This window comes from Mobula birostris, chromosome 12 (assembly GCF_030028105.1).
Source record: "Mobula birostris isolate sMobBir1 chromosome 12, sMobBir1.hap1, whole genome shotgun sequence".
NCBI lineage: Eukaryota > Metazoa > Chordata > Chondrichthyes > Myliobatiformes > Myliobatidae > Mobula > Mobula birostris.
Window position 1 is genome coordinate 113,860,924 of NC_092381.1, and position 25,753 is coordinate 113,886,676.

Here is a 25,753-nt window from a genome sequence, read left to right on the forward strand (position 1 = left end):
ACTGTTCTATGTTCTAAAAGACAAGTTCATACTAATTAAACGCAGACTCCCCCACCCACTGTTCACTCGGTGGGAGACTGACTCTATTGTGGTCGACTGTGGATTGATGGTGTGAGTCTTTGACTCTTTTATTGCGTAATTGTGATACCATTTGCGCTTGCTATCTCGTGTGTGACTGTTGGTACTGTGTTTTGCACCCTGACCTCGGAGTAATGCTGTCTCATTTGGCTGTATTCATGAGTATTCGTGTATGGCTGAATGACAATTAAATTTGAATCGAACTGAATTCTGGCAAAACTGTATTGTTTCGAAAGAGGATCCTGTGATATTCAGCAAAGTGGCTTCTTTTGCAAACCTGCTGACAAGAGAAACAGAGGAGCAGAATAAACGAGATCCGCTTAACACAATGACAGGTATGGAACAAAATTCTGGCAAGACAGAACAATAGCAACATGAAAAGTATGTATTACAATAATTACACAGTTCAAGTAATTCATTGGCTACAAATTGCCTCTGATGAGCTTGCAACATTCCAAATGTGAGTGCCAGGACAATTCCTAACCTTGCGTTGCCTACTTGGGAACGGGGCTGGAAGATGGAGAATTAAGGGGAAGAGAATCAGGTTTATTATCACTGACATATGTTAGGAAATTTGTTGTTTGATGTATATGGAAATTGTGTCATTGAACTTCTTGGGTGGCAGAGTGGAGGTATGTCTCTACCAAATGAGGAGTAAGGTACTCCTTCCATCTGCTAGCCTGCGGGTCACCCCTGGGCAAGGTGTCGCACCTGTTTAGCCCCATGGCCATGATCAGGATCACATGAAGCCATGGGAGCAGGTGGTGGATGTTTGTACGTATCACAAGTCCTGGTTATGTGACCACTGACACCAGGCAGACAATCTCCGAAGAGTATTGGTAATGGCTGGGGTCACCCGTCTTGTAAAGGCACTGCCCAGAAAAAAGCAATGGCAAACTACTTCTGTAGAAAAATTTGCCAAGAACAATCATGGTCAGGGAAAGACTGTGCTCACACGCATCATACAACACAGCACAGAATGAACCAACAGTGTATATGAAACATGTGGATATCATGGAAATTCACAAAGAGCATTAGAAGGTAACTTTTACTATTCAGTCAAATGAAAAAAAAAACTAGTTTAACAAGAGCTAGTTTAAGGTATGGAAAGATATCACAGTTGGTTATCCACTCAATAGTAGGGTGACCAAAATTGGGAAACTGAGGATAAAAAGAACAGAATCCAGAGAGATTGTAGGGTTGAACAAGATTACAAGAGAATCCCCTGAAACTACTTGTTTATTTATTGAGATACAGTGTGGAACAGGCCCTTTCGTCCCTTCGAGCCGTGCTGCCCAGCAACCACCCAATTTAATCCGAGACTAATCATAAGACAATTTAAAATGACAAATTAACCTACCAACCGGTATGTCTTCGAACTGTGGGAGGAAAGCAGAGCACCTGCAGGAAACACACGTGGCTACGAGGGAGAATGTAGACTCGGAAATTGAACCTAGATCGCCCGTACTGTAATGCAGTGTGCTCATTAATACACAATTGTGCCGCCCCAAAATATCTAACACTTCACAAATTTACGTGTCATCCTCGCGCAGGGGCCGTGCTAATATTTTCTGCATCATTCCAATTTTAGTATATGTGCTGCCAAAGCGAGCACGTCTATTTTTGCCCATCTAAAGCATTCCCAAAACCGTAAGGTGCTATTATAATCCGGATTTGCTCAAAGTATATGTGGGATGTGGGGAAGGTATTAAAACCAATAACTTAAATGAGAAGGATGTAATTTAAAAAAATTACATCTTGAGGATTTTAAGATCAAAGAGCATTCAAAATTTCCACAGCGCAAGTTGTGCTAACAAAGAAAAGACAGACAAAGATCCCTCCACAAGCTTTGCATGTCCCTCTAGAAATGGAAAGAAAATAAATTCCTCCCACACTGCCATGCACAGCTCTCAGTTCTGTTATGATCTGTAATCAAAGACATGCTGAAGTTTCTGGCAGAGAAACAAACCTTCCATCTGTAGTTTCTATATTCAGCACTCAGTAACATTAACTTTCACTTGCAGTGTGCACAAATCAATTGTTACAGCACTTGGTGCCACGTCGATATCCAGATCCCACATTCAAGAAGTGGGGTCAGACTGGCAATCCTTCACTGAGGCACTAATGTAGGAATTGCGTGAATTTGCTTTGGCAGGATGTCCCTCTGCAACCTCTACACTCTGCTCCTTAAAGGAAGGAAAATGCACAAACTAGCTGCCTGATAACTTCCCTTGAGCAAAGCTTAGAGATTAGAGTCAAATTAAAAGGTGCACAGTACTGGGCTGCTTTTAAGGAATAAAATTTGGAGTACTAGTTGAAAGTCGTGCACGAGGCAATCCTACCAGACAAACCCCTCCCATCTGTCTGAACTGGATTTGAAACAGATTAAAGAATTAAATCATGGTACCACAATGCCAGAAAACTTTTTTAAAAAGGGGAACACACGCAAAGTATATTTTAAAGGCTGATAAACCAAGCTCACAAAGCCCAACATGAAAATAAAGCATTACAAAAAACTTAAAAGGGCAATGTACACACTTTAAGAGCGTACAAGCTGAAACTTTGTACAAAAGATCAGAGAGACACATCATGAAGAGCAAACAAGGGTCAAGGTTTCTAATATTTTATGTCAAGCAGAATTTTTTATTTGCTTTGATAACTTTGTACAGCACTGTGAACCAAGAGTTCAGCTTAACATGAATCAAGTCTTGTTACACACTGAATCAATGCCATGCACAAATTTCTCAAACATTATAAGACCGTAAGATACAGGAGCAGAATGAGGCCACATGGGCCATCGAGTGCTCCACCATTTCACCATGGCTGATCCATTTCCCTTTCGGCCCCAATCTCCTGCCTGCTCCCCGTATCCCTTCATGCTCTACTAATCAAGAACCTATCAACCTCCACCTTAAATATACCCATATTCCAGATTCACCACCCACAAGCTAAAGAAATTCCTCTTCACTTCCTTTCTAAAAGGACGTCCCTCTATTATGAAGGCTGTGCCCTCTGGTCCTGGACTCTCCCACCATAGGAAACATCCTCTCCATATCCACTCTATCAAGGCTTAAAACATTAGATGGGTTTCAATGAGGTCACCCCTCATTCTTTGAAGACAAGGGGCCAAAACTGCTCACAATACTCTGAGGCCACACTAGTGCCTTATAAAGCCCTTGGTTATTCATATTATTGCACACCTGTCCTCATCAAAGGATCACAAGTGGAAAGTGAGCAATTTCAGGCTCCTGGGAGACAACATCTCTGAGGATCTGACCTAGACCCAACATATTGACACAGTTACAAAGAAGATAAGACAGCAGCTATATTTCATTAGGAGTTTGAAAAGATTTGGAATGTCATCAAAAACACTCACATTTCTGCAGATGTACCATGAAGAGCATTTTAACTGCCTGCATCATCGCCTGTTATGGGGGAGGGGGTGCTACAGGATCGAAATAAGCTGCAGAAAATTATAAACTCAGTCAGCTCCATCATGGGCACTAGACTCAGTAGTATCTAGGCCACATTCAAGGAGTGGTACTTCAGAAAGGCAACGTCCATTACCCAGCACATGCCCTCTCCTCATTGCTACCAATGGGAAGGAGGTACAAAAGCCTGGAGGCACCCACTCAATGATTCAGGAACAGCTTCTTCCCCTCTGCCATCTGAATGGACATTGAACCCATGAACACTACCTCATTATATTTTTATTTCTATTTTTTGCACTACTTGTTTAACTATTTAATATAGATATTCTGTAATTCTGTTTTGTCTCTCTATTACCATGTATTGCATTGTACTGCTGCTCCAAAATTAAAACATTTCAGGACATACGCCAGTGATATTAAACATGATTCTATTAGGCTGGCGTTCCTGACACACTGAAGTGCTTGTGAGTTTCCTTAGTGTGGAGGAACAGAGGGATCTCGGAGTCCACATTCACAGATCTCTCTAACTTACTGTGCAAGTTGATAGGTAAGTTACAAAGGTACAGTATATGGTGTGTTGGTCATCATTAGTCGGGGTCCGAATTCAAGTGCCATGAGATAATGTTGCAGCCCAAAGAATCCTGGCTAAAACCACACTTGGTATATTGTGTCCTGGGGTGAAACATCAACTGTTTATTCATTTCCATGGATGCTGCCTGATCTGCTGAGTTCCTCCATGATTTTGTGTGTGTTGCTTTGGATTTTCAGCATCTGCAAAATTTCTCAGGTTTCTGTTATAGTGTTCAGTTCGGGTTGCCGAACTGTCAGAAGGATGTAGAAGCTTTAGGGAGGGTGCACAGGAGATTTACCAGGACGCTTCCTGAATTGGAAAGTGTGTCTTGTGAGGATAGATTGAGTGAGTTAGGACTTATCTCTTTGGAGCGAAGAAGGATGAGAGGTGGTGGAAAGAATGATAAGAAGCATAGATTGAGTAGACAGCCACAGAGTTTTTCTTCAAGATGGAAATAACTAATATGAGGGGGGGGGGAAGGGAACATAATTTTAAGGTGATTAGAGGAAATTATAGGGGGTGGGGATGTCAGAATCAGAGTTAGGTTTAATATCATTGGAATATGACACAAAATTTGTTAACTTTGCTGCAGCAGTACAATGCAATACATAATAAAGAGAGAAAAACTGAATTACAGTACTTATATTAAATAGTTAAATTAAATAAGGAGTGCCAAAAAAAAAGTAGAGATAGTGTTCATGGGTTCAATGTCTATTCAGAAAATCGGATAGCAGAGGGGAAGAAGTTGTTCCTGAATCAGAGGTAGTTTTTTTTTTAAAAACACAGAGTGGTGGGGACATGGAGCGTGCTGCTGGGGTGGTGGTAGGGCAGACACTTTAGGGACACTGCAGAGACTTTTAGAGAGGCACATGATGAAGGAGGGTCACGTAGCAGAGAAGAGTTAGATTGATTTTGAAGTAGGTTAAAAGGTCGGCACAAGATTATGGGCCAAAGCCCCTGTACTGTGCTGTACTGTTCTATGTTCTATTGACCAGTTAAGCGTAAGGAAACAAATACTAATTCACATTCAGTTCTTCATTCACCACAAGTTTTACTTTGTTCACTCATTGGCAAGGTCAACATTTCTGCCCATCTGCAGTTCCCACTGAACCGTCTAGCACGTTGGATGATTCGCAGGGCAGGAAGTCTAGGGTCAGCACAGAAATGTCGAAGTTAGCGTTATGCATTACAGCATTAGTGATTATCGACTGGGGTTCAATTCCCATCATTTTGCACATTCTCCCCATGACTGCATGGCTTCTCTCTGGCTGCATCAGTTTCCTCCCACAGTCCAAAGTTCAAAAACAGAGTAAAATTTATTATCACAGTACATACATGTCACCACATATAACTCTTGACATTCATTTCCCTGCAGAATACTCAGCAAATCAATAGAATGGTAACTGTAAACAGCATTAATGAAAGAGTAAGAGCACAGAAGACAACAAACTGTGCAAATGCAAATATAAATATAAATAAATAGCAATAAATAACAAGATAAAAAATCCTTAAAGGGAGATCATTGATTGTGGGAACATCTGAATAGATGAGTGTAGTTATCTTCTTTTGTCCAGGTGCCTGATGGTTGAGGGGTAGTGACTGTTCTTGAACCTGGTGATGCAAGTCCTGGGGCATTAGTACCTTCTACCTGATGGCAGCAGTGACAAAAGAGTATGGCCTGGACAGTGAGAATCTTTGATTATGGATGCTGCTTTCCTGTGACAGTATTTAATCTAGATATGCTCAATGGTTGGGAGGGCTTTATCCGTGATGTACTGGGCCAAATCCACTACTTTTTGCAGGATTTTCTGCTCAAAGACATTGATGTTTCCATATCAGGCTGTAACACAGCCAGTCAATACACATTCCACTACACATCTACAAAAGTTTGTCAAGGTTTTTGATGTCACGCTGAATCTTCGCAGACTCCTAAGGAAGTAGAGGGCAAAGGCATTCGGGTTAGGGTCTGTGAGTTGTGGGCATGCTCTGTTGGCTCCAGAAGCATGGCAACAGTTGCGGGCTGCCCCCCAGCACAATCCTCATGGATCTGATTTGACGCAAATGACATATTTCACTGTGTGCTTTGATGTTTTGATATATAGTACATGTAACAAATAAAACTAATCTTTTAAAGAGGCAAACACAGGGAAGCGGATGCACAGTTCCACGTAGGCTAGACCTGCTCTCCCGACGGACACAAGCTGGTGTTTTAAAATAACTGAATATAAGTGGTTAAAATTTTTACTGCTATGCTTTAGGTATTTCATTTCAGCAGTTCTGCTCTGCTTTCAGCAGTTCTGCTCTGCTTTCAGCCTGTGTGGGTTAGAGATAAGTGGCTTTGTTGCTCAATTTGGGAATACTGTGTCAGCCAATCAGGGTGGTGGAATTGCGAGAAAGTTCTAGAGAATGCTGGGCAGAGAGGTATTTGTGATGAACGCTGATGAGTGATGAGGTCTTTTTGGCGGGAGCTAGGAGAAGACAGGAGGGAAGATGGCTGAGGATGCGGTCCCTGTTGCACGAGGGGCTTTGTGCAGCTGAATGGCTTCAAGGAGGAAGGGCCTATCCTCCTGTGAGGCCCGATGTGGCCTTCTATATATTGGCCAGTGAGTCGGCTGGGGTGATATACTGCATACGGTGCTCCCGATGTGGCCTTCTATATATTGGCGAGACCCGATGCAGACTGGGAGATCGTTTCGCTGAACACCTACGCTCTGTCCGCCAGAGAAAGCAGGATCTCCCAGTGGCCACACATTTTAATTCCACGTCCCATTCCCATTCTGATATGTCTATCCACAGCCTCCTCTACCGTAAAGGTGAAGCCTCACTCAGGTTGGAGGAACAACACCTTATATTCCGTCTGGGTAGCCTCCAACCTGATGGCATGAACATTGACTTCTCAAACTTGCCGCTAATGCCACACCTCCCCCTCGCACCCCATCCGTTATTTATTTATTTACTCATTCTTATTTCTCTCTCTCCTTTTTCTCCCTTTGTCCCCCTCACTATACCCCTTGTCCATCCTCTGGGTTTTTCCCCCTCTCCCCCTTTTCTTTCTCCCTAGACCTCCTGTCCCATGATCCTCTCATATCCCTTTTGCCAATCAACTGTCCAGCTCTTGGCTCCATCCCTCCCCCTCCTGTCTTCTCCAATCATTTCGGATCTCCCCCCCCCCTCTCAAAACTCTTACTAGCTCTTCTTTCAGTTAGTCCTGACGAAGGGTCTCGGCCTGAGACGTCAACTGTACCTCTACCTAGAGATGCTGCCTGGCCTGCTGCGTTCACCAGCAACTTTTATGTGTGTTGCTTGAAATTCCAGCATCTGCAGATTTCCTCGTGCTCCCGTGGGGGAGCCCGTTTGTTTGAGATGGATTTCGAGCAACATTCAGGAGGTGGTGTGTGCTTTCATACACACCGAGCGTCCAGTGCGCGAGTTAAAGACAGCTTCAAGATGACCTCCAACTTAAAGTGCACATTTGACTGTTGAATTATGATGAGCCCTTTTGTTTTTTCTTTCTTTTCTTTAATAACCGGTTAAGTTAATATTCATAAATATTCTTTATAATTGTATGCGGTGCATGGTCTGCTGTGTCTTGCTGCTGGGCAACTGCAGGGGAGCAGTAAGTTACACAGTATTCACACATATTGGGTTTGGACATCCCAACCTCATGGGTTTGGCAGTACCCAAGTCACATCTGTCCGAGATGCATAGAGTCTGAGAAAGGTGGATTTCTCACCACTGAATCTGGTGGCTGTTAGCAAGGGGCTAATGAGCCACATCTCTAGAGATGCCCAATAAAAAGTGATTTCATAAGCAAGGCTCATCACGAAGACTATCGTCTTTTTATTCCAGATTTGTATTTAATCAGTTGAATTAAAATCCCCCAATGATAATTAAACTATCAAACCATTAGCACAGGTCGCCAGATTACAAGTCTAGTAATTCAACAGCATGTTACCATTTATTAACAGGCAATACATCACACCCAGCTCTAAATTAATCTTTGATTCTAAAAAATTGGGTCATCAGTAGAGAACCTTGCAAATTATTTGTCCAGCGACAATGACAAGTGACCAACTTTCCCTGTATATCGGCTTGCAGATGAGATCAGAGAGTGAAAGGGGAATGATTGTGGGATTAGTTGTCCTCTGACTCACTGCCACATTACAGGATACATTCTACTGAACTGTAAGCATTAGAAACATGCGACTCTATTGACCAGTGGAAGCTTTGCAGGAACTAGAGAACAAGTTCTACCTTCCTACTCTTTCCTCAAGAAAAAAAAACATTTAGATCTATTTAAATTCCTTTTGAAAGTTACTTCCGAGTCTGGATCCATCACCCCTGCATTTCCCAAATCAGGGAGGAAAAAAAACCTGTTGCATTGTACTGCTGCCGCAAAGACAACACATTTCATGACCTATGCCGGTGACATTAAACCCAATTCTGAGTACATCTACAAGGAGTGCTGCAGAAGAAAGCAGCATCCATCATCAAGGGACCCCACACTGACCAGGAGGTTCCCAGCCTGGGGCTCCACAGATCCCTCGGTCAATGGTAGGTGTCCATGGCATAAAAAGATTGGGAACCCCTGATCTACACCATGCACTCTTCTTGCTACTGCCATCGGGCAGGAGGTACAGGAGCCTTAGCTCCCACATCAGCAGTTGCAGGAACAGTTATTACCCTACAACTGTCAGACTCCTGAAACAGCATGGATAACTTCACTCACCACAACACTGAACAGGCTCCACAAGCTGTGGACTCATTAACTCATGTTCTCAGATAGGTATGTATGCATGCATGTATGCATCTATTTTCATTTGCAGAGTTTGTCTTCTTTTGCACATTGGTTGTTTATCAGTCTTTGTGTGTAGTTTTTCATCGATAATATTGCAATTTTTTTTTCTACTGCGATTTTCCACAAGAAACTGAATCCCAGGGTTGTATCTGGTGACATATAGGTACTTAGATAATAAATTTACTTTGAATGGAATTTCCCCACTTCACTTATAAAAATCTTAGAGAAGTTCTGCTCTGAAGAGAACAATCCTAATTTGATTTTAAAGTTATTGTAGAATAAAATACAATTTAACATTAACACTATTTTTCAGAAAAGATCGCAGGATTATTGCTTTAAACATATAGTGCAGTTTCTTAAGAATACAGGAATTTTTAAAAAATAGATCTTGATACAAATACAAACTCAACTTCACTCACCTAATCACTGAACTGTTCCCATAACCAATGGATTTACCTTCAAGGACTTTTCATCTCATGTTCTTGATAGTTATTATTTATTTATTATTATTTCTACCTTCTGTATTTGCAGTTTGTTGCCTTCTGCACTCTGGTTGAACGCCCTAGTTGGGCAGTCTTTCATTGGTTTTATTATGATTATTCTACATGTTTATTGAGTATGGTCACAAGAAAATGAATCTCAGGATTGTATATGGTGACATATGCACACTTTGATTATAAATTTACTTTGAACTGTGAAATGTAAATATATAGGACTGAGATAGCCTGATGCACAGTGCAGTTCAGAAGGTGGCAGTATCGTTAAAGATGTTTGCCAAACGCCATAAAACCCAAGAACAACAATCTTAATTTCACTTTTTAAAAAAAGCAGGAAGATACCATAAAAATCAAATTATCTGCAAAATAACCATTTCAGAAGTCATTTCAAAACAACAGGTCCTACCACACAGAAAAGATACTGGCTGGTTCCTGGTAAGGATACAAAATAGCACACACAAAATGCTGGAGGAACTCAGCAGGTCGGGCAGATTCTACGGAAATGAAGAAACAGTCGATATTTTGGGCCAAGACCATTCTTCAGGGTTGAGAAGGAAGGGAAAAGATGCCAGAATAAAAAGGTGGGGGGAGGGGAAGGAGGTTGGTGAGAAGAGGTAAAAGGCCAGAGTGGAGATTGGAAGAGAGAGGAGGAAAAAACGTATTTTTTACCAGAAGGAGAGATCAATATTCATGCCATCAAGTTGGAGGATACTCAGATGTAATACAAGGTGTTTCTGCTCCATCCTGAGGGTGGCCACTTCCCCTTGGGCCCCCTCGTCCTTTCCTTTCTTCTATGGTCCACTCTCCTCTTCTGGCAGACTCCTCCATCTCCAGCACTTAACGTTTCCCACCCACCTGGCTTCATCCATCACCTTCTAGCTTGCCTCCTTCCCCTCCCCGCCCCCCCCCCCCCCCGAACCACTTCATTATTCTTGTGCCTTCTCCCTTCCTTTCCGGCCCTGAAGGGTCTCAGCCTGAAACATCAGCTATTTCTCCATTTCCATAGCAGGTCAGGGGTGTATGGGGTGTCTAGGGAGGGGCAGCACCTCTGGTGCGGGGTCTGCGTACCCTTTTTCAGGGCAGCTCGTCCACCATTGGTCCCCACCTGGTGCTCAGCTCTCACCTGGGGCTCCAAGTAACACGCGCAGCGGCCACACCCCGGTAAACCGTCTCGGCAGACGGGCCAAACCAGGTGAGGGTAGCCGACAGGTCTTTGACCCCCAGTGAGGTAGGGGATCTGCCTGTCCCGGCGTGTGAAGTCTGGCCATGGCGGATTGAGCGGAGGAGACCGATTAATGGTCCGATGGTCAAGGCGGCAGGCCAGCAGGCGTTGTGGAGCGCTAAGAGCACGGCAAGGCACTGAGACGTCCTGGGCATCCACTGCCGGAGCTGGTGATCTCTCCCGGCAGTCGGCAAAGGCAAACCACTGCTGGAACCTGCCACGTACACGACTTCCCAACATGTCAGAGCGGCGTGGAGGGAAATCGTCTGCCAACTGGAAATTCCAGATGTGACCTAACGACGACGATAGCAGGTCAGGCAGCATCTGAGTTCCTCCAGCACTTTGTGCATGTTGCTTTGGACTTTCTCATGTTTATAATACAGAAAAAGATTCTTACCACCGATTGCATTTGAAGACTGTGTTTTCACCCCAGCTGTCTGACATGACGGATACGGGTAGGTAGAAGCATTAACACCCATCTTCTTGGAACACACATGGCAAGAATCTCTTTAAGATAGTCTTCTTCCACTAGGCAAGGAACTTCAGCTGTCTACTGACAACCATTTACTGCCTGAAGAACAGTTCCTGAGGGGAAAATTAATTAAGATTTAATTGTTTCCCTTACATATAAATAGTTCCGCTTTATGTTATTCAGACTCTTTAGTAACCGCATGATTCAGAATGCAAACAATAAACAGACTCAGTTTGAATGGAACACAGCAAGAAGAAATGTGGTACTTGATACAAGGTTAGACATTACGATTTTGCTTAATTCTTTTAAATGTCAAAAGAAATCAGCGTGTAATATGCTGTTAAATAAAACTGCAGATTAAAACTGAAATTCTACAACTAAACACATCACTCCCTTCCAAACAGGGATCACTCTTTAGATGAGTCCTTTGTCCACTTGTCTCTCTCCACAGATCTCCCTCCTGGCACTACCCCTGCCAGTGGGACAAGTGCTACACTTGCCCCTACACCTCCTGCCTCAGCATCATTCAAGGCCCCGAACAGTCCCACCAGGTTAAGAGACACTTCACACGTGAAAGGTGCCAGGGTCATCTACTATAACCACTGTACCTACTCTATATTGATGAGACCCCACACGGACTGCTCTGCCTCATCTGCCACAAAAGGTGGGATTTTTGGTGGCCACTCATTTCAATTTGACTTCCCATTGCCATTCTGACATGTTTGTCCAAGGCCTCCTCTATGGTCACAATGGGTCAACACTCAGGTTGGAGGAGCAACACCTCATATTCCATATGGGTAGCCTTCATCCTGATGGCATGAACATCGATTTCTCTAACTTCTGGTAATTTCTCCCATCTCCCTTCTCTCTCTCTCCCCTCCCCATTCTCCATTATGACTCTCCCTCACACGTTCTCTTCTCCTCACCCGTCCATTACTTCCCTCTAGTGCTGTTCCTCCTCCTCCCCATTCTCCCATAGTCCCATGCCCTCTCCTATCAGATTCCTTCTTCTTCAGCTCACGACTTCTACTTATTCCCTCCCGGATTATTACTTCAGCCTTCATCCCCTGGCCAACTTCCCTCTTACCTTCCAGCTTGTTCTCCTTATTCTGCCTTCTTCTCCCTTCCATTCCAATCCCAATGAAGGGTTTCAGCCAGAAATGTTGAGAGTTTATTCCTTCCCACAGACACTGCCTGACTTGCTGAGTTCTTCTGACATTTTGTGGGTACACTGCTCTGGTATTCTGCCACGAGCCAACCAAAATCTCTATGTGAAACCAAGTCAGCATCGATCTCAAAGGACTCTGCTGGACATATTTAGGCTCTTTTCTCACTGTTACCATCAGGTAGGAGGTATAGAAGCCTGAAGGCACACACTCAGCGATTCAGGAACCCTCTGCAATCCAATTCCTACATGGACATTGAATCTTTGGACACTACCTCACTTTTTTTAAAAATATACAGTATTTCTGTTTTGGTACGTTTTTAAAAAATCTATTCAGTATACATAATTGATTTACTTGTTTATTATTATTTTTCTCTCTCTGCTAGATATGTATTGCATTGAACCGCTGCTGCTAAATTAACAAATTTCATGGCACATGCCGGTGATAATAAACCTGATTCTGATTCTCATCACTGCCATTGCAACAGAAAAAAGACCTTTCAAAATAAATGTATTGCCTGTACAATGGATTTGCTTCATACTAACGATCGCTTATTTTTTGAGATATAAAACAGAAAAGGCCCTTCTCGCCCTTCAAGCTGTGTCGCCCAGCAATCCCCCAATTTAATCCTAGCCTAATCACGGGACAATTTCTCATGTCCAATTAACCTACTGAACGGCGTGTCTTTGGAATATGGGAAGAAACCCATGCAGTCATGAGGAGAACATACAAACTCCTAAAAGACCGGGGTCACTGATGCTGTATGTTCCCGGACATACATGCAAGCAAGCTCATTTTCTTCACATTCACCATCATAGATTTCTATCGCAAAGCTTCTCTCCCACCACATGCAGATCTTCCCACCCTCGTCTACTTTTTCCACTGCTTCTTCCACATAGTCATTTAAATGCCAGATTAAAATGAAACAAACATTTGCTGCAAAGATGTATATGCTGTCAAACAGAAACACTTGGCCCTTGGCTGTGTGGAAACAATGACGGGAATAAGGCAGGGTGAGCGGAGATAAACAAGCAGATGTCTAAACATTTGAACCAATACGGAGGGAATGATGATTACTCTGCTGAAGGGTATGAGTGGTAGGCAGTCAGGATAATCATCATTCTGTGCCATGTTATATGACTTGGGCAATCATGGTCTAATGACCATGACTGTTCTTCGCAGATTTTCCTACAGAATTGGTTTGCTATTGCTGCCTTCTTAGCAGTATCTTTACAGGATGGGTGACCCTAGCCATTCTCAATACTCTTCAGAGATTATCTGCCTGGCAGTAGTGGTCGCATAACCAGGACTTGTGATATGCACGACCATCCACCACCTGCTCCAACTGTTACACGTGACTCTGATCTAGGGGGAGAGTGCTAAGCAGGTGCTACACCTTGTCCAAGGGTGACCTGCAGACTAGCTCACCTTGTACCTCCTTTGATATGGACCCATCTCCACCCCATCATCCAGCTCAACACAATAGTGCAGTGCTTAAAAAAAAGTATTACAGCATTAACTGCAAGACCATGATTTAATTCCTGCTGCTGCCCTGTAAGGAGTTTGTATGTTCTCCCTATAACCATCTGGTTTTCCTCTGGATGCTCCAGTGTCCTCCCACATCCAAAGACATGCCAACCTTTTATCCTACTCTGAGATCAATCCAACCCTTCCCTCCCACGTATACCTCCATTTTTCTATTATCTACAGGCCTACCTGAGAGGATCTTAAATGTTCCTAATTTATTTGCCTCTACGAGATAAATTGGAGACATATCGGGTAGGAAATCCCAGGCACTCATCACTCTGCCTTTGAACAGTAAATCTTACAAGAAATAGTGGATTCAGCCCAGTACATCATGGGTAAAGCCTTCCCATCCATTGAGCACATCTACATGAAACACTGTTGCAGGAAAGCGGCATCCATCACCAGAGATCCTCACCTCCCAGGACCTGCTCTGTTTTTGCTGCCACAATCAGCTGGAAGGTACAAGAGCCTCAGGACTCGCACCACCAGGTTCAGGAACAGTTACTACCCTCAACCATCAGGCTCTTGAACAAAAAGGGATAATTACGCTCACTTGCCCATCCATTGAAATGTTCTTACCACCAAAGATCTCACTATAAGGACTCTTGTTATTTCTTGTTCTCATTATTTATTTATATTTACATTTGTACAGTTTGTTGTCTTCTGCACTCTGATTGATCTGGTCTCATTATGATTACTATTCTATAGATTAGCTGAGTATGCCCACAGGAAAATGAATCTTGGGGTTGTAAGTGGTGACATACAGTTGCAAGAAAAAGTTTATGGACCCCTTTGCAACTATCTGGTTTTCTGCATTAATTACTCATAAAATATGATCTGATCTTCATCTAAGTCACTGCAATGGAAAAACACAATCTGCCTAAACTAATAACGTACAAACAATTGTACTTCTAGTCTATACTGAGTCCACCATTTAAACACAGTCTAGGTTCAAAAAAAGTATGGGAACCTCTGGGGTAATGCCTTCTACAAAAGCTATTTGGAGTCAGGTGTTGCAATCAATGAGATGAGATTGGAGGTGTGTGTTGTTCAGGTGCCCTGCCCTATAACAAGACAAAGTCAGATTACTGAGAGAGCCTGCTCTTAAAAAACATCTGGTTATGTGCACCATGTCTCGAGCCAAAAAACTTTCAGAGGACCTCAGTAGAAGAACTGTAGAGATGGATGAAGCTACAAAAACATTTCTAAAGACCTGATGTACATCAGTCCACGGCAAGAGAAATTGTCTACAAATGGAGAAAATTCAGTACTGTTGCTACTCTTCCTAGGAGCGGGCAGCCTGCAAAAATCACACCAAGAGCACAATGTGCAATGCTGAGGGAGGTGAAAAAGAACCGGGTAACAGGAAAAGACCTGCAGAAATCTCTAGAACTTGCTGAAGTCTCTGCTCATGTGTCCACTATAAGAAAAACAATGTTCGGTGGAGGAAGCCACTGATCTCCTAAAAAACCATTGCTGCACGCCTCAAGTTTGCAGAAAGTTCCACAATGCTTCTGGGACAATGTTCTGTGGACAAATAAGACAAACATTGATCTTTTTGGCAGAAACATACACCGCTATGTTTGGAGGAAAAAAGGCACTGCATACCCACACCAAAACCTCATTCCAGCTGTGAAGCATGGTGGAAGGAGCATCATGGTTTGGGGCTGCTTTGCTGCCTCAGGGCCTGGGCAGCTTGCAATAGTTGAGAGAATGATTAATTCAAAATTGCATCAAGACATTTTACATGAGAATGTTAGGGTTGGGGTCCATCACCTGAAGCTTAATAGAAGTTTAATGATGCAATAAGACAATGATCCGAAACACAAGAGTAAATCAACAACAATGGTTTAAAGAGAAGAAAATTTATGTTTTGGAATGGCCAAGTCAGAGTCCAGACCTTAACCCAACTGAAATGCTGTAGCATGGCCTGAACAGGGCTGTTCATGCAAGGCATCCCAGAAATATTGAAGCACTGAAATAGTCTTGCATGGAGGAATGGTCTAAATTTCCTCCTCACTATTGTACAAGTCTGATCAGCAGCTATAGGAAACATTTGGTGGAGGTTACTGTTGATAAAGCCCTCAAGGGTTCACACATTTTTCCAGCCTAGACTGTGAGTGATTAAACAATGTGTTCAATAAAGACATGAAAAGTACAATTGTCTGTGTGTTACTAGTTTAGGCAGATTGTGTTTGTCTACTCCTCTGACTTAGATGAAGATGAGTCCACATTTTATGAGTAACGAATGCAGAAAACCAGAAAATTGCAAAGAGTTCACGAACCTTTTCTTGCAGCTGTACCTGTACTCTGATAATAAAATTTACTTTGAACTTTGGACTCCGTATAAAGAACCTAACTCTGATATCTCCCCTACACTTTCCTCTAATCACCTTAAAGTTATGCCATTTTGTCTGTCCTGGGTAAAAGTCACTGGCTGCCCACTCAATATTATCTATATTTCTTTCTTGTACAGCGTGTAGTTCAGTATCCCACAGGCAGCGTCAGTAAGCTAATCAGAGACGGTACCTGTGCATTAAACCAATTCAGACACCACCAGTCCTAATCTTTCAAACAAGAGAAGTCCGGTGCTCCCAACAAATCCGAACTGCCTTTTGCTACTATTTAAGAAGGGAGAGAAGCAGCAAAGAACTGGTTTAACTCAACTTTGCAGCTGATGAACGAGGTGCTCTAGTTCAATCACAGACTCACAAGATTAATTTATAATAGCACCTCTTTGGCGCCAGCATTTAAATATAAGGGGTGGAAAACCAAGGTACAACAATATAGAATATGAAAAGCATTCCTTTGATCAGGGACTTTTTAAAAACTTGCAGGTGTCCGTTTTCACATCTGGCTTGGCTCTGTGCCCATTATATACAATAAAAAATACAATTTTCAGTTGTTAGGGGCAAGATTACATTACCATGGCACAGTAGTGCCAAGTGCTTAATTGTTTTAAAAACAACTCCATGGGGGGTTTACTATGCTTTCTGTAACGACAGGTGACTAGCAATTCCTCCTTACCATTTTGTTATGCAATTCTTTCTCAGTAAACCTGGTTAAAGAAACTTTGTAGGAAGTAGGAAACTTTGTCACATGGTGTGAGCAGAATTATCTGCAGCTTAATGTGAAAAAGACTAAGGACCTGGTGGTAGACCTGAGGAGAGCTAAGGTACTGGTGACCCCTGTTTCCATCCAGGGGGTCAGTGTGGACATGGTGGAGGATTACAAATACCTGGGGCTACGAATTGACAATAAACTGGACTGGTCTAAGAACACTGAGGCTGTCTAAAAGAAGGGTCAGAGCCGTCTCTAATTCCTGAGGAGACTGAGGTCCTTTAACATCTGCCAGACGATGTTGAGGATGTTCTACGAGTCTGTGGTGGCCAGTGCTATCATGTTTGCTGTTGTGTGCTGGGGCAGCAGACTGAGGGTAGCAGACACCAACAGAACCAACAAACTCATTCATAAGGCCAGTGTTGTTGTGGGGATGGAACTGGACTCTCTCACGGTGGTGTCTGAAAAGAGGATGCTGTCTAAGTTGCATGCCATCTTGGACAATGTCTCCCATCTACTACATAATGTACTGGGTGGGCACAGGAGTACATTCAGCCAGAGACTCATTCCTCCGAGATGCAGCACAGAGTGTCATAGGAAGTCATTCCTGCCTGTGGCCATCAAACTTTACAACTCCTCCCTTGGAGGGTCAGACACCCTGAGCCAATAGGCTGGTCCTGGACTTATTTCATAATTTACTGGCATAATTTACATATTTCTATGTAACTATTTATGGTTTTATTACTATTTATTATTTATGGTGCAACTGTAATGAAAACCAATTTCCCCCGGGATCAATAAAGTATGACTATGACTATAACTGTCAGGGTGAAGCTACAAGATTCTGTCTCATGGAGACGCTGAGGCAACTTTTATCATTGCCTGCTGGCTATATATACATTATCACACACATTTTATATATATATTTTTTAAATTGGATTCTGGTTAATTGGAGCAGTCGCTTATTTGGGACAACTCTTAAAAAAAACAAAATCTAAAAACAGCCAGGATACATTGTAGCATAGAATTGTCCTGTTGCTACCTTTGATCATTAGCATTTAAAAATGGTATGCAATTTTGGGTTGAGCAAGCCTCTTCTTCCAAGAGTGTCTCAGTATGATACCTGGCGCTTATTTCTGTTGAATAAAACACTTCTATATCCACTAGCTTCAGTGCCTCTCTGATGACTTTGATCACATCACAATAGCCGTCATTTGCATGTGTTTGCGTTCAAAAAAGTGATTGTCACTGATAGTTGCCGGGTAATAAGCAGCAAGACAATTCAGAACCATTTTGCTCACTGTGGTTTCAAACATTCAGGCCTGGAGATGCCAGAAATGGCCAGGAGTGAAAAATAAAACAATTTCACTACTTCAAGTTAGGAACGATGAAGAATTTTAAGATATCAACAATCGTCTTGAATGGCACAATGAGAATAAAGATTTTAAGGATGCAATTGTCAAAAGCATTGTTTGATGGCAGACCATTATCTATACTAGGTCACTGCGCTTTTGTTTAATTACAGTCAAAAGAACATGGAAACATACACCGTCGATAACTATTAGGAACTAATACAGCCTTATAGTACCATATTGGCAGTGTTCTGTATTTGTTCTGTATTTCATTTAAATACATAATTTGTTATTAGGTTAAATAGTAGCTCACCTTATACCTTTTTAACTAGTTTGAGGGCCGCCGCTTAATTGGGCCAATATATATTAGTCCAGATGTGCCCCAAATAACTTGCATCCACTGTACTTGAGGAAAAAGGATAGCTATATTTCCAAATGAGAATTAGGTTTAGTATCACCTTTGTCGTGAAATTTGTTAACCTTGCAGCTGCAGTACAATGTAATAATTGAAAACATATTATAAAGTTCAGTAGATTACAGTAAGTATATATGTATATTAAATAGTTAAATTAAATCAGTAGTGCAAAAACAGAAATAAAAAGTAGTGAGGTAGTGTAGATGGGTTCAATGTTCATTCAGAAATCTGATGGCTGAGGGGAAGAAGCTGTTCCTGAATCGTTGAGTATGCACCTTCAGGCTTCTGTACCTCCTCCCTGATGGTAGCAACGAAAAGAGGGCTTAACCTGGGCTATGGGGGTCCTTAATAATGGACGTGTGTTTTTGAGGTGCAGCTCCTTGAAGATGTCCTGCATATTATGGAGGCTAGTACAGAATTTTATAGTACTTAGGTAGTATTAGTGTTTAATTTGTTCTGTATTTTATTTAAATGCATAACTTATTCGCTTAAATGGTAGTTTGCCCTTTTTGTTATACCTTATCTATTTCCAGGAAACTTTGGCTAATTGGGCCAAAATACACTCGCTCTGATATGTCTCAATCCAAATCCACAGTTTCTGAGGAAAAGAAACTAGCTACATTTAGAAACAATGGTATTTCTCGTCTGAATAACAGCAATTGGCCTGCCAATACCACAATGATCAAGATCAATCTTATCCCTATTATTATATGTTGCTATCCTCCACTCATCTCCTTTGAAAGAAATGCCCTTTATCTGGAGAAGTTCTGCAGTTTGTCATGTTTCATTTCCTTTGCTCTCTGAAAACGCTGAGTAAGTTACTTCAATGCTTCCAGTGAAACATCCCACCCACCATCAATTCTTGAACCATCAATCGTTAACATTCATGCATTCACCAACGGGGAATGCCATGGGAAATTTTACCAGTGCATGTTATAAACGCTCAGCCAGGGACAAGAGGCCTTGAAGTGATGCTGTAAAGGCTGGCAACTAAATTAAAGGAAAGTAAAAACAACTGAAATTCTCATCAGGCAGTAAGAGAACTCTGAGAATGATGAACAGCATCTAAGAAAGGTCTGTACTATGAATCCCATTCCTTTTTTTTGCCATAACCCTGCACTCACTTCTTAATGTTCTATTTCCTTTGTGGAAAATAAATCATTAAGACCTCTTATAGCACTTTTTCAGAAACTGTGCTCTGAATCATAAAAGACAAGGTTTAGTTTTAAAAAAACTCATTAGTGCGTCTTGAAATTGGTATGTAAACACCACTGCCTTTGAATGGGCTCAGTCCATCACGGTTAAAGCCCTCCCAACCATTGAGCACATCTACATAAAATGCTGCTGTAGGAAAGCAGCATCCATCATCAGAAATCCCCACCAGCCAGATGCTCACTTCTTGCTGCTGCCATCAGGTAGAAGGCACAAGAGCGTCAGGACTCACTCCACCAGGTTCAAGTACCCCTCAACCATCAGACTTTTGAATAGAAGGGGATAACCATACTCACCTGCCCCATCACTGAAATGTTCCTACAAGCAATGATCTCACTTTAAGGACTTTTTATCTGTTATTTATATTTGCATTTGCACAGTTTGTTATCTTCTGCACGCTGGTTGATCTTTCATCGATCCTGTTAGAGTTACTATTCTATAGATTTGTTGAGTATGCCCTCAGGAAAATGAATCTCAGGGTTGTATATGGTGACATATACGTACTTCGATAATTACATTTACTTTGAACTTTGTATGTCTGCCTACTGCCAATTGAAGCCCTTTCTCCCAGTTTCCTGCTTCATTGAAAGAAAAATGACCCAAATGTGAAAAGTTCTAACTTGCACCTCTCTGAACAGTGAAATCATATACCACAAGCACGCTTGTCCTTCAAAAGGAGATCGTGTCCAGAAAGGATATTTTAAGCTCTGCCCTGTGATTAAGTGGCACCAGTTGCTACATATTTGACACATATGGGTGAAGTATGAGCCACAAACAATCTGGAAAACCTCGTACTGTGATTGGCTTTCACTGGCCTTTCCCTCTGTGGACACTCAGTAAAGACATCAAATGACAATGCTGTCTAATAAACCAAAGACCCATCATACACTAGCTTTAGCTCTAGGATTAATTTACTTGATCCAAAATTGAACAAGTGTACAACCACGGACTCAAACCAATAGATACTGCTTGATGTTGTGGCGTTCGCTGAGCTTGGCAATTAGCTTGCAGACATTTCATCACCAGTCAAGGTGATGTCCTCAGTATGGGGTCGTTGGTGTTTCTCTCTGGGGGCACTCGCGTTTATATAGCGCTACCCCCCCCCCCAACCCCCTTTCACTTCCCTTGGACCTGATTGTCTACTTCATGTTTGCCTGCACCAGAAACTCTGTGGTGTCCCGTTAAAGTCATGTCCTTCTCAGTCATCGTGTACCGAGATCAGGGACAGTGGATCACGTCTCTGTACCACCAGTTTGTGCTCCTGTAAACGATTTGAGAGCTCACATCCTGCCTGCTTGACGTAGTACTTGTTGAAGTTTCCACACGTGATCCCATATTCCACATTGCTTTTGTCAGTTGCCCTTACTGGTATCTCGGTTCTCAAGGCAATCTTCCTTTACGTCGCCATTGGTTTGTGAGCGATTGTGATGTCATGAGGTTTGAGCAGTCTGTGATATTCTTGATGTACGGCAAGGGAGCCTTTCGAGTACTCCCACAGAGAAACACCAACAACTGCACGCACTGAGAATGTTACCTTGATTGCTGATGAAACGTCTGCAAGTTAATTGCCAAGCTTGGAAAAATCCGCAACATAAAATGCCTATACCCGAGCTTCCAATATTCATCATCCTATATCGGACACTGTGTGACTGGCATATGAGGTACACACCCGATTTTCAATTCCAACAAGGGAGATTGAAACATTGAAGTGAATGCAGGAATTTGGAGATCTTTTGGGTACTTCAGTGCTTTGCAGGCTCCGAGAGGATTCCAGGAGGCAGAGGTAGAGTACACGAACCTCATAGCAGGCAGGCTATGGGACTGGTCACAAGCCGACGTTTGACTATTTTTCGCTGATTAAAGTGACGAGGGCGATTGAAGCATCGAGATGAGTGCAGAGTGTGAGCGCTGGCTGCCTGTCTTTTGATTGCTCTGTACTGGAAAGGAAGAATCTACCGCTGTGCCTGGAGACTGTTTCCCAGGTTTTTTTGCAATTTGGATGTGGATTTGGACTATAGACTTTTTTTTCTCCAGTCTTATAGATTTTCTAAATATTCTGTGCTTTTCGGAGGTAGATGTGCCTGTTCCGTTCTTGTTTGTTCTTTTTTGTGCAGGAGGGGGAATTTGTCACCGTGTCTATTCTGTTTTCGTTCGTTTTTCTTGTGTGGGGAGGTAGGATTTTGGGGTTGGTGATGGTGCTGCCTTTCTTTTCTTTCTTGGTTTCTTGGCTACCCGGAGAAGAAGAATTTCAGAGTTGCACACTGATAATAAATGAACCTTTGACAAGGTTGACAGGAAAAAGTACTGTACATGTCAAGATAATTGAGTGTTATTCAATACTCATCTGATAGTGTCAAATTATTGAATGCTCTACTTTTGAAAGACAAGCAAACTAAACTTTAGGCCATAAGACAGAGAAGAATCTGGCCCACCAAATCTGCTCTACCATTCAATCATGGCTGATTCTTTTTTCCCCCCTCCTCAGCCCCACTCCCTGGCCTTCTCCCCATAACCTTTGATGCTGTGGCCAATCAAGAACCTATCAATCTCCACCTTAAATACACCCAATAACCTGGCCTCCACAGCTCCCTGTGGTAACAAATACCACAAATTCAGCACCTTCTGGCTAAAGAAATTTCTCAGCATCTCTGTTTTAAATGGATGCTCCTCTATTCTGAGGCTGTGTCCTCTTGTCCTAGACTCCCCCATCTTTCCACATTTACACTGTCGAGGCCTTTCAGCAATTGAAAGGTCTCAATTAGAACCTCCCCACCCTCATCCTTCTAAATTCCAGTGGGTACAGACCCAGAGCTATCAAACATTCCTTATATGATAACTCCTTCATTCCCAGAATAATTTTTGTGAACCTTCTCTGAACCCTCTCCAATGTCAGCACATCTTTTCTTCGATGAGGAGCCCAAAACTGTTCACAATACTCAAGGTGAAACCTCACCAGTGGCTTATAACGCCTCAGCATCACAACCCTGCTCTTATATTTTAGACCTCTTGAAATGAATACTAACATTGCATTTCCCTTTCTCACCATCGACTCCACCTACAAGTTAACCTTTAGGGTGTTCTGCACAAGGACTCCCAAGTCCCTTTGCATCTCAAACCTTTGGATTTTCTCTCTGCTTAGAAAATAGTCTGCACATCTATTTCTTCTACCAAAGTGTATGACCATGTGTTTTCTAACATTGTATTTCATTTGCCACTTTCTTGCCCATTCTCCTAATCTGTCTAAATCCTTCTGCAGCCTACTTCTTTCCTCAACACTACCTGCGTCCACCAATTTTCGTATCATTTGCAAACTGGGCAACAAAGCCATCTTTCCATCATCAAAATCATTGATATACAAGCAATAAAAGAAGTGGTCCTAACACCGACATCAGAAGAACACCACTAATCACTGGCAGCCAACCAGAAAAGGATCACTCACAGCCTTCTACCAATCAGCCAATGCTCTAACCATGCTATTAACCTTCCTGCAATACCACGGGCTCTTAACTTGGTAATCAGCCTCATGTGTGGCACCTTGTCAAAGGCATTCTGAAAACCCAAATATATAACATCCACTGCATTCCCTTTATCTATCTTATGTGTAATCTCCTCAAAGAATTCCAACAGGTTTGTCAGGCAATTTCCCTTAAGGAAACCATCTTGCCCTGTGTCACCAAGTTTTCTTTCTGCTGCCTCTCTCCTTTCTTGAAGAGTGGAGTGACATTTGCAATTTTAAAAATCCTTAGAACCATGCCAGAGTCCAATGATTCTTGAAAGATCATTACTAATGCCTCCACAATCTTTACCGTTACCTCTTTCAGAACCCTTGGGTGCAGTTCATCTATTCCGGGTGACTGATGCACCCTTAGGTCTTTCAGCTTTTTGAGCACCTCCTCCCTAATAGCAAATGCACCCACTTCTCTTCCCTCACACCCTTCAACATCTGTCACACTGCTAGTGTGCTCCACAGTGAAGACTGATGTATAATACTCATTTAGTTCATCTGCCTTCTCCTTGTCCCCTGTTACTATTTCTATATCTACTCTCATCTCTCTTTTATATGCTTGAAAGGGCTTTTATCTATCTACCTTGACATTGTTTGTTAGCTCTCCTAGCATGTACCTTCAACCTTCAGAATCTTACTTTCACTTCTTGCAGAAAGATCTTTCACTGACATCGAGGCAGAAAAATATTGGCAAATGTATAGCTTTCACAAAGGATGTTTTTTTTTAAAAAAACACACAGAATTCAAAACACCAGGCTTTTTCCATTTGAGATTAGGTCATGGGTTAAGGGTGAAAGGTGAAATTTGAAGGGAAGCATGAGGGACAGCCTCTTCAATCAAAGGGCGGTGAGGGTGTGGAACCAGCTGCTGGCGGAAGTGACGGACGAGTTTTGATTTCAACATGTAAGAGAAGCTCGGATAGGTGTGTGGATGGGAGGACATTGGGGGGGGGTGCTATGGTTCAGGTGCAGGTCGATGGAACTGGGCAGAATAATAGTTTGACATGGACAAGACAGGCTGAAGGGCCTGTTTCCGTGTGGTATCACGCTACTTTTAGATTAAGCCTGATTGATAATGACATTCGGGAATCTTGTAGCATCTTTGAACAGCAACAGCACTACAGCGCAGGTAAAGTTTACTGTCATTTAACTATATACATGAATATAACATGTATAACCATACAATGAATATAGAACAAGACAACATTTCTCCAAACCTGGGTGTAAAGCACAGTAGTACACATAACACAGAATATCTTATAAAGGTAAGGATAAAATCTACAGATGAAAGTTGTATAAATAACAAAGTAAAGTACAATATAAAATATTGTAATGTACAGATTAGATTAACCAGTGACACTTTCAATACAATGCGGCAGGGAGATCAGGAGCCTAACGGCCTGAGGGAAGAAGCTGTTTCCCATCCTGACCGTTCTTGTCTTTATGCATCGGAGTCTCCTGGCTAATGGTAGAATGTCAAAGATGCTGGATGAATGGGTGGAATCCTTGATAATACTAAGGAGTATGCAGCGCTGATAAATGGCCCTGATGGATAGTAGGGAGACCCCCATGATCCTCTCAGCTTGATAAATATTTAAAATCCGCACAGCTGACAAATAAATATTCGAGGCTGGATGATTCAGAAGGGACAATAACGCTCACAGAAGGGACAGTACACACAAGGCAACAAATAAAGGGAAACTATTTAATATTTAGGGGTTTAATAGAATTCAATCAATTCAGATTCTCATGCGTTATGATGTCACGTATTTCACCAGATGATTACAAATCTTATGATTGAACTGATGTATACTACCGAAAGCAGATCAGCTCTGAAGCTGAAGAAAGAATTTTTTGTGGGGAGTTGGAAGGGGCAAGCAGTCTAGACAGTATCTGACTCAGCCAAGGATCCTATTGGTAACAAGAATCAACATTTGTTACGAAACTGATAGTCCAAAAAAATAATGTTTTGCATCCCTCGTAGCTTTCCAAGTATTTTCCATGTATTTAGAGATACAGGTCAGTAACAGGTCCTTCGGACACAGGTAAGTCCCTGCTGCTGGTTCCATTGACTTACTGCCTATTACACTTCTGGTGGTGTTGAGGGCTTCCTTCATCATGTCAGTAGCTTCCTCTGTTTTCACTCCTTTCAGCCCCAAGTAGAGACTCAGGAATTCTGTTGCACTCAAATGTAGGATTTTTCACTGCTGCTTCCGTAACAGTTTTGTTTGACCAGACAGAGATGCCAACCTTCAGCTGTACCCCGCTGATCCTGGTGGCTTGGTGGACCACACTTAATCTGGCCTCTACCTTTGGGTGACCCTACCAAGAGCCAAAGCATAAAGCCACGTGATGGATGCTCTGGTTTCCTCTCGCATTTCAGTCAGTAGGTGTCAGTAGGTTAATTAGTCACATGGGTGTAACTGGGCCCTCCAAGAGGAGCACACC

At 42.4% G+C, this 25,753-nt stretch overlaps 1 protein-coding gene and 1 non-coding gene across 4 annotated transcripts in view; both read right to left on the minus strand.

Annotated features, from left to right (window-relative positions):
- LOC140206209 (BTB/POZ domain-containing protein 7-like) overlaps positions 1-25,753 on the minus strand; it is a 172,867-nt gene that overhangs the window by 133,435 nt on the left and 13,679 nt on the right. For all 3 annotated transcript variants that reach the window (XM_072274518.1, XM_072274519.1, XM_072274521.1), the window contains one exon: positions 10,995-11,182. In XM_072274518.1, the coding sequence (XP_072130619.1) occupies positions 10,995-11,076 (82 nt within the window). In that variant the 5' untranslated portion in view covers positions 11,077-11,182. The remainder of the gene's footprint in view (positions 1-10,994; positions 11,183-25,753) is intronic.
- LOC140206478 (U6 spliceosomal RNA) lies at positions 1,587-1,693 on the minus strand. Its single transcript, XR_011888169.1, has one exon. It is a non-coding gene; the product is annotated as a U6 spliceosomal RNA (small nuclear RNA).